This window comes from Cygnus atratus, chromosome 3, assembly GCF_013377495.2.
Source record: "Cygnus atratus isolate AKBS03 ecotype Queensland, Australia chromosome 3, CAtr_DNAZoo_HiC_assembly, whole genome shotgun sequence".
Taxonomy (NCBI): Eukaryota; Metazoa; Chordata; class Aves; order Anseriformes; family Anatidae; genus Cygnus; species Cygnus atratus.
The window spans coordinates 61,520,532-61,541,085 of NC_066364.1; the positions used below are offsets into that span (position 1 = coordinate 61,520,532).

The window sequence follows — 20,554 nt, forward strand, 5'->3', positions numbered from 1 at the left end:
ATGCATATCTAACGCTGCATAAACATAATTTTAGAACCTATTTTTATTAGCCCCAATAAAACAATAAACTGTGAAAGCTTATATTGCATATATTTTCTAGTTTAATCAAGTGATATTTTTTGATTGCTTTACTGTGTGTAAATTCAAAACTTCCAGGTAATCGTAGATAAGTCTTTAAATTCCACATTATTTTTTTTGTTGCCTTTTGAAATTACTTTACCTGAGCCAAAGCTTCCATCAAGTTCCTCACCACCTTCTCTTGGTCCTCAGTTAATATCCTGTGAAGGGTGGCTCTCCTTTCACTATCCTTCTTCAGCATGAAAAACCCAGAATCTTTCTCTTCAGGTGAAGGAGGTGCACTGTGATCCTCAAAATTTTCATCTGGGATGCTGAATGAAAGACGCTCAGTGAAAAGAAACTTTAAAAAACAACCCTAATGCACATGTTCCTGATCTACTGACACAAATGTCAGATAGCTCTTTACCTCAGAAAAAGGGACCGGATTCCCTTCCCATCTTTTTCTCCACAGGATTTAGCTCTTGTTTTGAAAGAGAATGGATCAATTTTTAATTCTGTATCAGGTGAGACCGAACCATATTCACTGCTGCTACTTGTATCTTCCACCAGAACAGGAACAGGTAAGGATATACTTCGAAGATACTCTATTTAAGAATATTCAGAAAGTAGAATTATATAGCACCAACACAGTTCTGAAACAAAAAGGTTATTCATTCAGACGACACAGAAATTCTGACTATCTTTCCCCACACAGACAAAATATTAAAAATAAAATGAACAAAAAGCTCCTGATGTTTGTCCTTCTGGAATAGAGTTATCCTTCAGGTATGCTTTTATTGAAAAGGTTCTTCAGATATTGGAAATCTTGGGCTCTTTGCATGCTTACTTCCAGAACTTCAACACTGAAGTGAATGCGCATCACACATTATCAGCATGCATTCTGAGCAGTAACAAAATGTTTCTATAGGGTAAGTCATGCATGCACATTCCAATAATTTAGTTTTTAAATGTCTATATATAGAATTTATTTATCTATTACAATATAAAAAGCATTTTAATATAAAATAGAGAAATATCTTGTTACATTTATTTATGTATCAGATTATTTATTATTTTGAACTAAATTTAATTAGTTCATAGGCTTTGATTCATAATAAACATGAATGTTAAGAGGTGGGGCTTTTTTTTTTTTTTTATTAATCAAGAGTACATACAACTACTGTTGCAAGAAACTATCAATACCTCTTTCATACGTCCACATTTCAAAACATACTTCTATTAAGCAAGAAGGCAACTTTTTTCCCTCTCCCCTCCCCACCACCGGATTATTTCCTGAAAAGGGATGTCAGTCAGGCTTGACATGGGGTCCCAAACAAATTCTGCTTCTACACCACCCCCCTCACACCATTATACAAATTTAACCTAATAAAAATCTGTTACCTTTCTCCATAGAGTTTGGCTCTATTGCTACAACACAACAGCCATTTGGTTCCCTGTTCGGAGTTCCACTAAATTGGCCCCATAACAACAATTCAGCTCTTCAAGCCTGTTTTACCCACCCGTATAGACAATTAAGCCAAGGTAGCGTTACAAATATTTTTTTTATTCATTAAAATTTGTACAATGAATTAGAGCTTCCTAAGAAACATCATTTATTTTTATAATTATGCCCACTTCTCTTTGCAAGAATTTGGTGTGGCAAACTATACCAGTAAGTGATAACCACAGAGTCTACACAGTTATGTTTTTATAGAAAAGTATGTTAAAACTCACCATTTGTGTTAGCTGAGAGAACTGTGGGACACAAGCAAAGAAAAAAAATGAAGTTAATTGTGCTGAAATTAACTGAGGAAATAAGCATAATCTAAAGAATAACTCCCTTCTCATTTTTATGGACCATCTGGACTCTCCTCTGTGCAAATTCTTATTTTAAATAAGATTTATTGCCATTTAAAATTAAATTGAATCTGTAAAATAGAAGCTAAAAGCTATCATTCAATGTTATCTCCTTTACCTAGTATTTTCTCCTTGAAGGTATCATGCTAAAATTATGCATAATGTATATTTAATATATGCACATAAAATATGTCATTCATACTCTCAAAACTTCAGTTACGTTACATAATTTAAAAGCATTGCAGGGAACATGTGAGTGTGTGTGTGTGGGGGGGAAATAATGCAGTTTGCTATGGGACAAGCATTATTTCATTCATGTAAAAAGCTTTCAATGCTCAATATCACGTTACTACCTTATACAAAATGCACTCTGTACAAACATTATTTGAATGGAAACATATACACATCTGAAAAAAACAAAGAGACAGAGAAAGACTTTTGGGGGTAGTAGAGAAGGAGATGCTAATCTTTTCTTCCTGGTTTCTAGTAACAGGATGCATGGCAACAGCTCAAATCTGCATCAGAGGAGGTTCAGACTAGACATTATTAAACACTTCTTTACCAAGGGGGTAGTCAGACACTGGAACAGGCTTCCTATAGAGGTGGTCGATGCCCTGTGCCTGTCTGTGTTTAAGAGCATCATCCAAATGCCTCTTAACGATATACTTCGGATCAGCCCAAAAAAGTCTGACAACTGGACTATCTTTGTAGGTCCCTTCCAAATGAAACTATTCTATACTATTCTAAACCTTAATATAAATATTTATATAATCACCTCAGTGACAACTTGCTAGCAGAATTGTGTTACAACCAGTCTTTCTACAGAAAGCCACTGGAACAAAAGACTACAACTGAACATTCATCTGGGACGGGGATCTACAGTCTTCGTCTTAAAGACTAAAAGATATTGTTTCCTGAAACTGATGATTTTTAAGAGAGAAATTCCAGAGTGAGTTGTTTAGCAACAGTTACCTGAGAGTTTTGACGGGGACTTTCTTTTTTTGCTTGAAACCTTCAAGAATTCATCTACAAGTAGTTCATGAGCAAAAGCTCGTTTATCAGGATCTGGTTCAAAGCAACGCAATATGAAAGCCTTGGCTTCTGCAGACATGGATTCAGGAATCTCTGGGTGTATTTTAAACATTCCCACCTGAGACAAAGGGGAAAAAAAACAACGTTCTGCACTGTTCTTTTCTCAAATGCTAAATAGCAAAAAACATTTAGATACCAGATGTAGTATATTGTTACCATGTTTCGATATTACCTTTCTATAACTAGTTCATTAATGCAAAGAACAAAATTATTGCCAACTGTGTAATTATTCGATCAAATTAAAAAATACAATTGTAAAGAGAGGCTCTCACAAAGTGGAGAAGTCAGAACTGCTTTTCTTTGCCTTTTTTTTTAAAGAAGAAAAAATGCTAGTGAATAGCTGTTACTGCTCCATTACTCTCTTCAAATACACACAGCACTCCCACTCAATTGAATCAGCTCATTCTTCTTAACATCCTCATTAGTGAAGCATTTCCTTTATCATCTTTCCCTTATAATTCTAGCTTTTCCAAAACAGTCACAAGATTTCCTGTGTTTACAAGTACCGGTCTGAGTTGTACAAGGAAGATGGCTGACCTTAAACATAGCTGCTTGTGGTTCTCCCAGTTCATAAAATGGGGGTTTTCCTGTAGCCATCTCAATGATTGTGCATCCCAAAGACCAGATGTCTGCAGCTTTCCCATAGCCACGGGGCCCTTTGTCAATGATTTCTGGTGCCATATACTGAAGGGTACCTGTTTAAAACACAGCCATCATTGTTATTTACACACATGAAAGATGCAATAGATAGCTAAATAACAAGACAAACAAAATAAGCGGGAAGTGAATGATATCAGGAGAGTTAACAAAAACACTATTATTCAAAATAAAAAATTAGAAGTTTCCTCGTGCATTAAACAATCTCAAAATACTATTCAAAATGTTACTTATGCTAAAAGCATCTGATATCATGTACTGATCTTGTATCTCTTCAGTGACCATGACAATTACTAGAGGTTTCAATGACCATTGGATTAGATGTAATTTTTATTTACTGTGTTATATGGATTAAGATGAAAATAAGGAAGATTAATCTGAATTGCATTCAGAGTGGAAAATGAAGTGAAACCTGAACCTAAAATAGTGGATGATATTAAGGCTTCTTTTCTGATGGGAATCATCCTGATAAAGCATTCTGTTCTATTTGAACAGAAGTTGAACAGAGAAAGGAGTTAAAATAACGGTCACTTCTCATTTTGAGTAATTATTTAATATAGTGCCACTGTGCGATTTCGTGGTTTAACATCCAAATCAAATTATCAAGCAGAATGAGAATTAAGTTAATGACAAGTTTTGTAGATGATGCCAGGATGCCCAAACCAGTCATGAAAGAAAAAAGAGCTAGCTTCAGGTCAGCACAATGAAAAAGCCATTTATATAGAAGAGGCAGACTCAAACATGACATAGGAAAGACAGTGCTCTTCTGCTGTGGAGGGATTTTTTTTTTTTCTCAAATGCAACTTCCAAAGCAGCATTGTCTTTGTGTCTTTAAGCTGATTTAGGTATACTTGCTCTTAAACTATGCAGCATTCACTCTTCCATTGACTTTTTACATTGATTTGAAGTCAATAGAAGTTAGGCAGCTATGAAATATGACCCTATACTGGAAGTTGGAGTAAGGAAAGAATCTCCTCTGAGAACATACCAGTGAAGGTTTCAGTACACGGGTTGATTCCTGCAAGTCTCTTTGAAGTTCCAAAGTCCGAAATCTTTAACACTCCACTGTATGTGTTGATCAGCACGTTATCACCCTAAGGAACAGAACATTCAGAGAATTATTTTTCTCTGCTATTTGTCCCACTTGCATTACTTGTATCTAGAATACACCCTTTTGTAAGTAAGAATTACTTCCTAAGGCTCTTTAGCATGAACAAGAAAAAGAAATCAATAGCATTCCCACCTTACGTAATCCCATTATCAGAAATTTAATCTCAAAGTGAACTTCTCCATCTACAAGAATTTTAGTTTAAAGACCAAGACAGAGAAACACATCTTTAAAAAAAAAGGAACTTTTAAAGTCTAGAATCTTATTGGAAAAGAAACTGTTCATATCCCACCCACAGCCTTCTTCACTCCTGATACATTTTTATGAAAGCTTGATCACATCATTGAAAACGTAAGTAAAAAATATCCATCCACTTTACCACATCTGATGTGGCTATATGTAATTTTTTTCTTAAAAAATATTTTGTTAGTGTATTCAGGTTACAATGGCTCACTTATCTAATGTACACTTCAGAATAGCAGAAAGTCTGTGACAATGAATAGCTTCCAGAAGAAAGTTTAAGTTACAGAACAAACAAACGGGTTATGCAGTTACATAACACCAGGCTTAATCTCCACAATTTCTCACCTTTATGTCTCGATGCACTATTTGATTATCATGGAGGTATTTTAATCCTTCAAGAATCTGCTTGGTGTAAAAGCCAATTGTCTGCTCATTATTTTTTAATGGTCCCCATTTTGATCGTAGAAGAGCAGAAAGACTGCCTATAATTTTGGAGAGGAAAAAAATGAGAGTAAAACCAAATTAAATTCTACCTCCTCTCCCAAAGGATAAGCAAAGTAACAACAACCAACAATCCCAAACCAAGTGTAGGTACTTCTTGTACAATGAAAGGCCCTCTCTTGGAAATACTTTCTTGCATCATCAAATTCCTGACTAATTAAAAAGAGTCTAAGTATCTCCACTGGCCTTGGCTGCAGCAGATATATTCTCTCAAGCAAGCAGATCAGAAACTTTTTAGTCAATGTGCTCATCTCTGTTATGCCTGGAGAGAAGTTGTCCAAGAAGAATGTTGTGAAAGAGTAAAAAAGGGTGGGTATACATATGCACACTTCTGTACATAAACCAAATCCACAGCATCTCAAGAAGCTAAACCCCATAAGTGGGATTTTCATTATGTCTGGCTGGTGTAACTTCTTTGGTCTCAAACAGAAACAATTGCCAGTCATGATTCCCTTGTGTTAGGTACTTGAGAAGGGCTCAGTCATCGGAGACTAGCTGCAGTCTTTCTAGTAGGATGGTCACCAATCACCTGCCACAACAACAATCTGAGCTGTATCTGTAGCACATCTTGTCTAAATCCTGATCAAGCACTTGGAAAACCCTTACAGTTTTTTCCATGAATTTAAGAAAGACATATTAAAGATTTTTTTTTCATGAAATACATCACTCTGCAGTGCTATAGGTCTTATATTTTTAAGATGTTAAGAAAAAATAATCACCAAACCAGTCTTGACCACTACTTACCACCGGGCACCTGCTCCATGAATATCTTAATGAAACCATCCTCACTAAGAGATCCTAAATACTGGACAATGTTCTTATGTTTGAGATGTTTATGCAAAGCTATTTCTTCATGCAGAGGTTGGGAGTATCTGTCAAGAAAAGAATTTATGCAATACTGAGCTTCAGGAATAAAGTTTTGAGTTTACTGTGGTAAAGTTTTATTTCAGGTCCCATGAAACATTTACACTGAAGTACTGCATACAGTAATACAATATGATCTGTTAGACACATTTAACATCAGTGGTTATAACCACCACATACTAAGAAACCATTCACATATGAATATACACAACATACAAAATTATATGTAATATTGTACACACACAAAATGTGATAAATGTACATTTATTTATATAGACAGCCTAGGCAAAATGATATGTGGAAAAGGAACTACAATCCAGCTCAACACAAAGAGAATAAACAGTTGGGCAAATGGTTGTATTTAGACTAGTGCCAAAGTGAACTAGTAAACAATTGAGTAAATGTATAATTAAGATCAGCTCAATAATTAAAACAAATCGCCATTTAAGTTTCTACTAATAAAGAAGGAGTCTTATCTGAAAGCAAGAGTGGATTGCTATCAAAGTAAGAAATCAGGAGTCTTTTCATGGAGAAGAATTCAGAAGAACTCATCAGAATAATTTCAAATTTAGTTTAGTCAAAGATCAAGTCTTTTTCAGAGAGGTAAGCTTTTTCTGCAGTCTTTTTTGTCAACGTTTCTGAAGTCCAGACCCTTCCGGTGTGGAACAGCACCAGAACCCTACCTCAGAAGCTGACGTGCTCCCCTGAGCCAGCTCTAACACTCTTCTCCCACCCACAGGTGAGTCGCACACACCCTGGCAGGTTAGCTGCCAGATCCTGTGTTTTGTCTGTCAAAATTTAGGTAATACATTCAGAGTCTGGTGGCTACTTCCAACAAAATACTAATGTCTGTAGTCATACTTTCAGGATAGCTGAGATAGATGTTGGACACAGACCTCTCCGCTCAGTTCAACAAGTAGCTGCAGAGTGTTGAGCATGTGAGGACATGTTCAGGTGCTTATACTGTGGGAGTACTAAATTAAACCACAATCTCAACCTTGCAGCTAACTGCGACCAGAAGGAACATTCTTCCCCCCCATTCCTTTTCACCCTCAACAGGTTGCTCTCAGCACAGATTTTGAGTCAATACTGGTGACGTTCTGGCCTCCTAACAAACTGGCAACAACACTTTCATTTATTCATATTTGTGCTGGGGAAATTAGGGGTCAAGAGATGGTTTTCTGCTGCTTCAAGTCTAGGATTTAGTTCTTCCTGGAGCTAGTAAAGTGCCAATGCCAGGAATGCAATCCAAGTTCTTGGGGTAAAAGCACCTGTGAGCTCCACTCTTTTGGAGCAAGTAGTTACCAGTTCACCCTAACAACAGCATCAAGCTACAAACGGAGGCTGAATTTTAAGAAGTAGAGGGCAAAAAAAAGTGGGTCATCTCAAAATGCCTCTGGAATATGAATGTCATAGAAAACAAAAAGTATTTCGTTAAAGAAAGTGTGACCCTCATGCAACCCTCAGTCCATGTACTAAAAATAATTTGAGTTTTGTCACACCCCTCTGCACAACAATAAGATTTTAACTACCCTGTTTGTCATTCAGAAATCCAAAAATCATCTGAGGTTATATTTCTGAGTTGTATCAGAGTAATTAATAGTAATTCAGAGTGGCAACAGAAACATGCATTAATTCTTCCCCCTGAGTTGTTAAACTACACAGTTCATTTAGTCTTGAGTAACTTACATAATTAAGCAAATAAAATTCTCCAGAAAGATGGAGGATTTCTTGGAATCACAGAATCTTAGAATTATTTAGGCTGGAAGGGACCTTAAAGACCATATAATTCCACCCCCCCTGCCATAGGCACGGACACCTCCCACCAGACCAGGTTGCCCAAAGCCACATCCAGCCTGGCCTCGAACACCTCCAGGGATGGGGCATCCACAGCTTCTCTGGGCAGCCTGTGTCAGGACCTCACCACCCTCACAGTGAAGAATTTCCGCCTTATACCTAATCTCTATCTACAGCCATTACTCGTTGTCTTATCACCACACTCCCTGACAAAGAGTCCCTCCCCAGCTTTCCTGTAGGCCCCCCTTTAGGTACTGGAAGGCCCCAATGAGGTCTTCCTGGAGCCTTTTCTTCTCCAGGATGAAGAACCCCAGCTCCCTCAGCCTGCCCCTCCTCTTCATATGAGAGGTGCTCCAGCCCTGGGATCATCTTTGCAGCCCTCCTTTGGACTCATTCTAATACATCCATGCCCTTCTTGTGCTGGGGGCCCCAGAGCTGAATGCAGCACTCCAGGCAGGGCCTCACACGAGCAGAGGAGAGGGGGGCGAATCATGTCTCTCAACCTGCTGGCCATGCTTCTTTCGATGTGGCGCAGGGTACAGTTGGCTTTCTGGGCTGCAAGTGCACATTGCCAGCTCATGTTGAGCTTCTCATCAACCAACAACTCCAGGTGCTGCTAAAATATGGGAAATTCTGCTGATGGAGAAGCCATCCATTAGATCAGGACAGTAAAAACAAGTAGTAAAATGGGCAAAAGACAAAAAAACACCTGCAAATATGGATTCTGTTCCTGACTTAAATGATGGAAAAAAAACACCAATTGGCACACCCGGTATTTTACCAATATTCACTTAGCATGTTATTCCTCCTGATAACACGTAGTGTTATGTATTTATTTGAAGAGCTTCCTTCATAAAAAAATATTTCTTTAATCATTGGGAAAAAGAGGGATTTATCTTCCAGCTACCGACCACGGAAATAACTGTTTCCTACTTTTCCTAGCTTTCTGAATATAGAGGCACAAGTTATAGTCTTGATGATACTTTATAATCTGAGAGGCGCTTCAAAGATCCAGGCGCTTGACTCACCTGTTAAGAAATAGCTCGCACAACACTTGACCACAAAAACAAATGTAATCTTAGAACTTTTAAACTGTCAAGTTATTCTTAAAGTCAGTTCAATTTGCACAGAAATTGTATGTGTAGACTTGCTATCACTTTCATGAGAATATTTGTGGAAATTATGTATTCAGAATACCACATACTACAAACCTCAAGATATACAAGTACAATAGACATGACATGTTTGGCCTTTACATGTTAACCATTATAAATGAGACAAGGTACTACACAGACACAGTTACTGCATTAAGAAGCACAGACAAAAAGATCATTACACGTTTTATGCTACTGTGAAGGGGCTTCATAATAAATTAGGCTCAAACAGAAAAAGGAAAATGTCTTTATCAACAATTCAGGCTCAGAGTTTTAAAGGATTCTGGAAGTTAAAAATTTCAGAAGTTCTTTTATAAGAACCTGCTTATGTATGCATGCTTCTTATCAACATGCTTAAGACAGAGCTTTTCACAAGGTATTTGAGCGAGATTCTGTATTTCAGCAACATTTCTTTTGGAAGGAAAAATTATTATGAACTACTAAGACCAAAACTAGAAAACAAATTCTCAGTTATTGCAATCATAAACCATTCCATAACATGGAAATGTTTACTTAGAAAGAAAGGGAGTACCATGATATAACTGACAGTTTATTGACAGCTTTGTAGAAGAGCGATAGGAGCTCTTCAATCAGATTACTTAATCAGATTTTGGTTCATTAAGATTACTTAATAATGAAAGCATGTAATGCACAAAGTCTGGAATAAGGCTCAATTACCATACCTGCTATCTCTTTCTGGGATTTCTTTAATAGCGATTCTGACTTGATTGCTCAAATCTCGTCCTGCGTATACAATGCCGTATGTTCCTTTCCCAAGAACTACTCGCTCACCATTTTCATCATATTCATAATCATACTGCAAAACAAACAACACATTTAAATGAAACAGAGGGATAAGATGTATTTCATCTGACTCCAGGCACATAACTAAGGCATCTAGAAAAATACTTCAAGATGACAATTTGTGTACTTTGCAGACATGCCCTTGTCCCTCCACTGACTTTACAGAAAGCATTGGCTTCTAAGGTAGCCATCTCAGTTAAGTGTGAAAAGCTAAGCAGGCCGTTATCTGTTCTGTGTAGGTACATTTGTATGTTTTAACAGCACCTGCAATCCTATTGGTAGGAGTAAAGACAACAAAAGACGACAGAGGGCACTCTGCACCAAACTGAGAACTTCAGCTTGTACACAGACACACAAAGCAAGTGTGTCTTAATTTATTCCAGATGCTCTCCTGACCTGACCACATCTTCCAAAAACAGCAAAACCAACTTTGCCAGTGCCAGGTCAGACAGCAGAGTGTGCCAATGGAGGTTAGTCAGGATTGCAGTGTATTAACCATGGTTTCGGCTGAATTTAAATTTCAAAGAGTTTAAGGCCAGCCCAGAAACAGTCATTAGATTATCTCATCTGTCCTCTTGTGTAATACAGACATATAGTTTCACTTGCTCATTCCCATGCTGAGACCAGTAGCTCGTGCCTAAATAAAGTATTTTTATTTTCCCTGCAAATAAAGACTGATATCTTTTTAGTAAAAGATACAGATAATCCACTACTAGCTTTAGTAATATTTCAACAGATTCTCAGCGTGAAGTCATTCCTCTTATTTTTAATTCTTACATCTTTTGGCATCACTATATTTCATTGTTTTTTCTCTACTAAATTAAAGAGCCTATTAACAATTAGCAATTTTCCCTGTAAAGATACGCGCTATAATCAAGTGACCTACTGCTTTTCTTTTTGCTAAAATAAAACAATTAGGTAATCATAGTTTCTCATTATAGGGTATTTTTTTTTAGCCCAAAAGTCACTCTAGTGGTTTCCATTTGTTCCATCTACAATTTCAGATATGTTATAAAAATTCCAACGTCAAAACTGGGACAGAGTACTGGATTTATTATTCAGTACTGACTTTTTCAGTTAGTTTCAGATGTCTCCAGAGATCCAGGACATGGTCCTAAGTATTCCGGCTTGTTTCCTGCCGCCTACACAAAAATCTAAAGACTGCATTGCACTCAGTGACCTTGCATTCACTTTTCAGCAATGTATATGTTCAGATAAAAAAATCAACGTGGAAATACAGTGTAATGACATACACATGCAAGCTGTAACTCAGCTAACATGGTTGATAGCATAAGTAAGGCATCCTAGGCTTCAGTGTGAGTTAGTAGGCTAAGGGTAGAAAGACTCCCAGCCACATCACCATCATCATTTGATTTGAGTTTGCGGCTCATTACGATGCTTGCCTACATATCGTAACTACCATGGACAAGCCTTCCCCAACTACAATCATATCCTTGTTTGTTATGCAGACGACCTGCCAATAATGTAAGTGTACATGATTCCAGTGATGCACGAAATACAGTCTATAAATTTAAACAGATGCTAATATTGCCTGACTATGACTAGACTCTGAAGTAACTGTAGCAAGAATTACTTTGCAATAAAGTGCAATTATGAAGAATTTTAGTTGAGTACTTTCACAAGTGAGTATGCTAACTGAAATAAGCGATTAATCTATGTTGGTTATAAAACCTGAATGTGTTACAAAGAATCGTTAAGTAATAATTAGTAGGGGATAAACTTTTGTAAACCATAGCTTTCATCTAACTTCTTTTAGTGAAGGGATGAGTAATTTATTCCCTTAGTGAAACTCTGCAGTAGAAATCCATAATAGTTGGTGTGTTGAAAATAAGTTTAAAAAACAACCAGAAACACACTATATACCTCCAGGGAGTCTCCATCACATTCCCCTTCCTCTGTAGTCTTCCCTATTTCTTCAGTGATGCTGTTCACCATGTCAAAAAACCTGTTAAAAGCAAGAAAAAGAAAATCAAAAAAAAATGCAAACATGTATTTGAGACAGCATGGGGACATACAAAGCACTTTGCTCTAAAGTACTGAATGAACCGAAACATTAGATTTAAGTATAAAGTCGGTGTAAAAGCTTTGTCAGCAAAAAGGAAAAAAAGATTTTTTACATGGAGATTTAACAGCAAAACCAGCACCTCTCCTACTTAATTAATGTCCATCTTTTATATGTGATGAGACATCCATGATGTCTGAAACTATCAATGGAATTTGTATTTCAATAATCCACATACATATCAGGTGAAATTCTTGTCCTATACCATTGTTCCTTTACATCCAATGAAAGCACTGAAGCATCAGGAGAAGTGCCTAGAATTTTTGCATACATTTGCAGAAGTTTTTGTAGAGCAGAAAGACTAGTTTCAGTTTCAATGAAAAGGGGGGTCTATTTTACAAATTCCCATTAAAAAAAAATCACTACATATGACTTACCTCCTTTGAAAAAAACATAGGCAGAAATATCATGCCAAGCTACTGCTCACTCATCTTCTGAGAAATATCCAGATACAAAGGGAACATGGTAAAAGAATCCGTATTGACTGGAGTTGATGAGAGGATGAGGTGAGAATTGAGCTTCAAGGTAGCCACAGCCATTACCATGAAGTAATACAGTAAATTTTGGTAAAGCTGCAGCCTTTTTAAGGACAAGAATACAAGAAATCCTCTCCAGGAATGCCTTCTGGATCAATTCAAGACCACAACCCTTACGCTCAGAGGACAGAAGCGCAGCTTAGAGTAACTAAAACACCTTTAATTTTGTGTAAACCCTTGCCAAGTTTCCTATAGGGATACTGCTACAATCATACTTAATAACCACAATGCTAAACTAATGTAAAGAACATCAAGCGTGCTTCTCTGTAATCAGAAATAAAACTTCAACTACAGTAAAAGAAAAATCTTGACAAGACCTCCTAGATTATTGGTGTTATCCCAAATACTGCTATTTCAGAAAGTCCCTTGGTAAGTTTAAAATGTTTTGTTCAATGGGGAGCAGCAAACAGTTTGTAGTAAGCCTTAATATGTCAAATAGAGAAAAATAATACCATAAAATACATAAAAACATAAATCTTAATTATGTTTCTAGTATTTGTCTGAGCTTGTTCTTTGACTTCTCAAACCTCATACCTCTCTAGGGTAGTACTATGCTTTCACGTAAAAGACTGTGACAACTGAGGATGCTCTCACCATAGTTCTGAAACAGTCAGCCACTGCTGTACATGCAGACAACATCCACCCTAATGCAGATTGTTTTTTGAAATAACTATGACACACCTTCTGCAGTGAAGTTCCGTGCAGAAATAGATTTGAAAGTCATCTGAGTTGTGCAGCACATACAGAAAACAGCACCGTTCTTCAAACTTCGAAATGCTGAAAGAACAGCCAAGCAGAACATGTTATTAGAAGAACACATCTGGGCTTCTACAAGCTACGTCAAACCACACAGACCAACGTATTTATTATGAAAAAGCACCAGATTAAACCTAAGAAGCCATAGTCTTTCCTTATTGTAAAATTACATTCTTATATCCTCCGAAGTTCATGTTCAGTTGTCTGCTATCATTCGTCTTGTCCCCTACGCCATACACTGACCAACAAAAAGTAGGAGCAAAGAAGTTAAAAGAAATATTTCAATTGACATGAGTCATTTTTGTTTTCAGTGCATTTAGGTAAGGCCCTTAAAAATGCCAGCCCTGAAGCCAGGATGAAACATTGCTTCAGGATTACATTAGGAAGCTGGCCTTTGAACTCAAATCATGAGTTCTTCCCCCTTTACGAATAAGCCACAGCTCAATCCTGAACACAAAAGTTTCCAATTGGTTCCATAGGAATTAATTGGTAAATTGATAGCATAATGGGAAAATATTTCTAAATTAGGTCAACATTAAAAAAAAAGGTGAATGACTTGACCAGCCTTGCCCACCCACTCCTTTCTTCAGTTTTGCTTTCATTGCTATAAACAGGAGTACAAATATAACGTAGAAATATGTATGACATTTTCTTATGGATGCGTATATGCCTCAAAATAAAAGATGTACAAACTCTGATGCAGTTGCCAGTTTTCTACCCAAAGTAGTCTGCAGCTCTTGCAAACATAATCATTCACCAGATTTTTTTTTGTATATACATGTCATTACTGTGTTCATTAAAGAAAATACTAAACATTAATTGAAAGAGTTCTTTCCATAATTTTGTCACATGTTGAGGGTCAGGTGTCAAGCTGATTCAGTGTAATTGATTGCTAGTGTATCAGAAAAAAAAGGTGGCCAGAGCTGTTATGACAATATAATACAGTATTTGAGAAACCAGAACAAATTAAGACTATACAAAATCCACACTGCTAATGAAATCAACCTATTTTAGTTGGATCAAGATATTCATCATGATTTTGATTCACTTAGAATACCATTCTGCTTTATTTTGCTGTATCTTGCCAAAGAATTTATGATTTAACATAGCAGTTATTTAAATGTCAGGAAATACTTATAACTTTCAACATTTAATAGGTGTCTATGGTTGTTGCTTCTTTTTATGACTCCTCTACTTGCTGCAACTTTTGATAAAGAAACTGGTGTTTAGACAAGCTAGGGATCTGCATTTCATAAAGCTACTTATGAGAAGACAGATTCATTACTACTTGTCATTGGGTGTTGATACTCACCTATTTTTGTCAGGAAAAGTTAATGTGTACTAAGTGATGCACACATCTGGGAAGACAGTCACTGTCCCTGGTTTACCTGTCAGCTTTTATTTCATGAAGTTTTTCAAGCATACACATGAACTCTCTAGCCGTGGAGTTACTCCAGCTGATATTAACATAATTACTCATTCATCTAAAGTTCCGTGTGAGTTTAAACATTTTACTAACCTGACGTGCACAGAAGCCATTAAAATAGTAGTGAATAAAAAGGTAAGAATGTAGAGCATACACAGAGGCCAGGCAAATTCATAAATATTTAAGGCCTTTAAGTGAATGTTTATATTGGTTATATATATTGCTTTCTTCTCCACTCCAAAAAAAGAAAGTTAAGGTGGAAAAAAAAAGAAGACTAAAAAATACAAAGTTATAAAAAGAAACTGTAATTTGCTCGGGAAATGCCTCATTTTGAGAGTTATCGAGCATATGTAATACCCACTGACTTCTGTGAAAGCAGAATTGGAGCTCAATTTGCAAAACTCAGAAGACAAGCAGGGAAGCACAATGCGACGTGGCCACGTGCCCAACTCATGTGCATCCAGAACTCCCATTAGCTGATGACAAATAGTGCAGATGCTGTAACTACTGCTAACTAATAATTCTAGATGAAGTAGCAGATAAAACAGTTAAGCATTGGCAGAAACCATAGAAAAACAGCTTCATGGAATTTTTATTTGTTTTCCAGAATTGAGAAGGATAGACACCTTCCACTGTAATAACTAAGCAATCTGACAAGATTCCAAGTTTCATGAAGATGAACATCCTTGTTAATTCTTTAACTATGAAAAAAATTGAATGCAGATCTGCATCCAACTTTATCACTGTGTTTCTAACACTACATTTATCATCATGATCCCATGGAAACAACGCAAGTAGCAGTCATTTCACAATCCAGGGCTCGTAATGAACACCAAGGAAATTCCAATTTGTAGTCTACCAACTTCATTCTGCTACTTTATCTTTTACCTCTGAATTTGAAAAATAAATAGTATCTTCTTACTTATATAAGGAATACTAGGGAGTTTTCTGGATAAATTGAGGAAGAGATGCAAAGCACTTTGGGGAAGCAGCTAGGTTCCAAAAGCTCTGATAAAGCCTTTAAGGATTAACAGTACTTTTGGCCTGATTCAATAATAAACATTTGCATATGAGAGGTTAAGAAAGCATATGATGAAAGCAGAGTTATTTACATTAGAGCACAAACTACTAATCACCGAGTTTTTTGTTTGTTTTTAATCTAAGCCCAATTACTATGATTTCCTGCGTATAGAGTGTGATTCAGCAGTGTGTTCAGAGAGCTCTATACACATTTTCAAGTTCCTGTGCAACTCCTGAGAGTTGAACGCTAAAATAAGATGCTGATTACACTGACTGATAAGGACCACACAGAATAATTGTCCCCTCAAACATTTCCTTGAAGTATTTATCAAAAACATTACTCATTTCAGTGCTAGATGTCTCTTCAGCCCTGCTGCCAAGAGACTCCTCATGTAATGCAGTAAATGTTTATGGAGGCCTTTGCTGAAAAAGCCTCCAAGATCATGTACAAAGACCTCCCTTGTATGTTAAGGCTGCACCTCTAAAGCTGGCTCTTACTAGTCTAGAGAGGCAGAGAATCCTTAATAAGGCTGGGAACTCTCCCTTCCTAGACAGCTTTAAGTCTAGGAGCTTCAGAGGAGCCAAAAATAGTTCGGATACAAAAATAAATTAGAAACAGGCCTGGTTCTGAAGAACGTCCCACCCCAAAGAATATTTATCTTCATAAAGCCAGGAAAAAAAACTGAAAAAACACTGAAAAAGGAAACAATTAGAAACTCGCACATTTGAAAACTAGACTTATTCAGTTTTATAATTGCATAAGATAAAGATTTCCCCCTTCAGCTCCTCATAGAGGCAGCCACTAAGTTTTCTAAGAATTCAGTGGCTCTTGACCTTGACTCATTTTAAAGTTTTCCAAGAGGTTTTGAACATCTGTCCAGATGAACAAATTAGAATTTCAACTGACAAATTAAATGACTATTGACAGGTTTAAATAACAAATGCAGGAGAATATACTAAAAAAGTACTAACCACACTATAGCTTACTAATGCCAAAAAAGGTGTGTTTTATTTTTTTTTAAGAAGCACAGCAAAACATACCATAACCAAAACCCAAACCACACTGAACTAAATGTATCATTGCTATTTTTGCTCAAAATAAGCTAAATCCCACAGGATTGAATTTCTACGTCTATTGATGGTGTTTTGTTTTTAAGTTATTGCTGGAAGGAAAAATAATCATCCATCTGTGCAAAAAAATGTACTGCAGACATAGCAACAGCTTTGTGTGTATGGAACAGTTATTATTAGAACAGAGCAATGACTATTTAAAAAAAACGTAAGATTTCTGGACCTTTGTTTTTTAATTACACTAAACACAAACACCAAGTGGAAAGTCACACGATACCAAAGCATAGATAAATCCTAGAAAAACAAATGAGACTAAGATGAAGATCTGATCTAAAGGGATCACAACAATGGTAGAACACTACTTTCTTAGTATCAGCAGACACAAACTGCAAGGCTGGACCCTGTCAGGCAAAAACGTACACTACATTTAAGCTGGGCTAGCAGAGCAGACCCACTGGTTCACAATACAACACAACATCCCTGCTAAGAAAAACCTGCAATGAATGGTCCTTCCTAGTAGAAAACACTCCCCTGAAGTCAAGCAAAGTTAGCCAAAGATGGCAAAATTTCCTCCTCTGTTGGTGTCTCACAGACCAAATAAAACCTAGAAGGCTTTCAACATGTAACATTCTACTCCTCTAATCCAGTCTTGCACACGTCATTCTTGATCCCACAGCTTATTAGTTCATGTTAACCTACTCCACATTAATCTTTGGGAGGTTATTTATTTACCTTTCCTATTGATTTGCTTTTCCGGTCTCTGAAACAATCTTTGAGCTTTTATTTCACGATCTATCCACTACTCTGCCGCTTTTATCATCACTGCATTGACAGTCTCCCCTCCCTATAGGCCTTCTCTGAAACAGTTTTGGTACCATACCAAAAGCAAGCACAGAAAACCCATACACCAAAACTCAAGAGATAAGCAATTAGGACACTTCAAGACACATTAACCCGCCTCCCCATCTTCCCTAGTCAATTCCTCATATCCTCCTTGTTTCTGCATCCAGGCTACTTCCTGGCTTACATATTGTGTTCAACAAGCATCTGTGACAAGGACTACCTTCCTTGTGTTTAGCAGTTTCCCAGTATGTCAGAATCTCAGTGCACAACCACAGCTTTTGGATGCGATACAACTCAGGCAAGGTGACATGAAATGTTAGCAGTTATTATAATTCAACCTTAATTAACATGAAGTGATTATGAACTTTACAAAAATATTAGTTCTTAAGTTTAACAAATATTTTTTCCTAATTTTTTACATAATGAACTCTGAAGGTGGTCACTTCTGAATCTAGAGTAAGATTTCTGGGGCTTCACTTACAGCAGAGCATCTGTGGAAGTACTTGCAATATTCAGCTCCAATTTTGTGTCCATTACTCCACCAAGTTCTACAGCGCTAACTTAATATAATATTCATTCAATTACTCTTTTCATTTCAAAAGATGAAAGGGAAACAACTTACCTTACTCCCCTGATGGAAGCAGCACTGAAGTTCCACTCATGAATACCCTTCTGTAACACAAGAGGGGAAAAAAAAGTTAAATAAAAACCCCTTCCTTTTGGAAAATCAAGAGCCAGTAGGCATATCTTCTAGCCTGGAACTCAAGAGACCAAAAGAGAAACATTTGGATTATAACAGCCTTTTAACAGTTATTCTTCAGGGCATTTCTTACATAAAAAGAAAGAAAAGTTCTACATAGGTTTGGTTGGTTTGTCTCTTTACTGTTTGCTCTGCAAACACAGTATATATTATTTTAGAAAGGAAGCGAAGCAGCAGATCAGCACCTAGGACAAACTATATGGGCAGCCCTTCTCAATTCAGCTTCACTTGCAACCTTCTAGAAAGAGGGAAGAAAAACCACCGCTGAGAATAACAGCCTGCTCTACATGCTCAGCGTCCTGAGTGTGTGGGAAGAATCAGCTGAGAACGCTACAAGCAGGGAGTCTGATGTTGGAGAGCGAAATGGAAAATACTTGAAAAGGAGATGAAATTGCTCAGGGAAGGAGCAAATCCAAAGGCCAACTGTCCAAAGAAACGGAAAGCAGACTACTTCCCTAGGAATCCAGAAGAGAGCAGTAAGAACGTACCAAAACTCCTATGAGCTGCTGGAGTACTAAACTAGTCTGGAAGAAAGAAGCCACCCTACAAAAATACAAAAGGCCAGGCCTCATTTATTTTCCTATCTTTTACTTTTAAATCTGTCACACTGAGCAGAACCAAGTTCTCTCTGCAGACAGTTGTATCGATCTGCACTTAAGTTTTAATAAAAGTTACTGCAGGAATCAGAAGCCTTTTGTATCTTCTGATGAAAACACTGGCCTTTCAGGAAAATGTGGAACTGCACCAGCTCTAAGTCCTGGCACCCTTGGGATCCCACCACAACGAGCAACGTATTTGAAGGAAATGCTCTCTACAGTTAAGCTTCATTTTGCGTTTTAGTCACCTGAGCAATCAGAGGGCATGGAGACAGATCTTGCTGAGAAGTAGTTTATAGCATAAGTGCATAGTGTCAAACAATCAAATGTATCCCAAACAACAACATGAAGATGTGTAGCATATAAAACATTTCATGATATTGACATACACAAGAGTCAGAACAGATACATGGCCAAAATAGATGCACAATGTGCAACAAATGATAGATGAAGTCATTCTCTCAGCTACGGCAGTTTTCTGTAAGGCTTGCTAGATCGGTTTTTTTCCTCTGTAGTTCTTTTCTTTCTGCTCAAATTGCATTAAAGGTTATGAGGCTACTATAAAATGCCTAACACGACATACTGAGAATACATGCAAACATTTTACTTGAAGTACAAACTTCACATTGTTGTAATTGTAAAGTATTATGCAGTAACTACAGAATCTCTTAAATTTTAAATGGGGGGAAGAGTTTCCAGTGGGGCAGAGGGACAGGAAAATAACCTGAGATGAAGAAGTGGGACTGCATCTTGAAGTACCGATGCTAGTAAGAAGTGTTGGTACTCATCAAGTTGACTGGTTCTCTTGCATGAAGAAAGACCACCTACTACACCCTCCTTATTTGCAGAGGGATTTATCCACACTCTTCTTTTACTCCTCACTCCCTATACAAGCTCTACCACTTTCCAGTTTTTTCCACTTTCCAGTTTTCCATGCTTGAAAACTCTCTTCAGAGCCTAGGTATTGGTACTTGTCCAATTCCCAGAACTTGGAATAATCTAAAGTCTAAATCTAAAACAAGCATCCTGACAGGCAGAAATTTTCAAGAAGCATAAGTATTGTGGGCTTTACGTGTCATCTACATGCAACTAAACTCTCACAGATTCATACATCTTTCATTAACCGCACGATGTTCTCAGGCAATGAAATAATATTAAAGTTATGTCCCTCAAGATCTTGCCAAGTTTTGAATACATTGGAGTAAACATATCAGGCATGCTATCCAAATCCAGCATCTGTTCTTCAGTTAGGCAAAAAACCACCAACCACCCAAAACAAAACTTAAAATGGTTTCAGAAGCCAACACGAAACAGAGACAGGCTGTTCTA

General features: G+C 37.1%; 1 protein-coding gene across 3 annotated transcripts in view; it reads right to left on the minus strand.

Annotated features, from left to right (window-relative positions):
- Positions 1 to 20,554, minus strand: part of MAP3K5 (mitogen-activated protein kinase kinase kinase 5) — a 101,033-nt gene that overhangs the window by 14,862 nt on the left and 65,617 nt on the right. For all 3 annotated transcript variants that reach the window (XM_050709533.1, XM_035538384.2, XM_050709534.1), the window contains 12 exons: positions 18,492 to 18,541; positions 13,435 to 13,530; positions 12,019 to 12,100; positions 10,014 to 10,147; positions 6,260 to 6,387; positions 5,360 to 5,496; positions 4,652 to 4,757; positions 3,544 to 3,701; positions 2,887 to 3,064; positions 1,792 to 1,812; positions 485 to 662; positions 221 to 389 (listed from right to left, as the gene is read on the minus strand). In XM_050709533.1, coding sequence (XP_050565490.1) covers positions 221 to 389; positions 485 to 662; positions 1,792 to 1,812; positions 2,887 to 3,064; positions 3,544 to 3,701; positions 4,652 to 4,757; positions 5,360 to 5,496; positions 6,260 to 6,387; positions 10,014 to 10,147; positions 12,019 to 12,100; positions 13,435 to 13,530; positions 18,492 to 18,541 — 1,437 coding nt within the window. The remainder of the gene's footprint in view (positions 1 to 220; positions 390 to 484; positions 663 to 1,791; positions 1,813 to 2,886; positions 3,065 to 3,543; positions 3,702 to 4,651; positions 4,758 to 5,359; positions 5,497 to 6,259; positions 6,388 to 10,013; positions 10,148 to 12,018; positions 12,101 to 13,434; positions 13,531 to 18,491; positions 18,542 to 20,554) is intronic.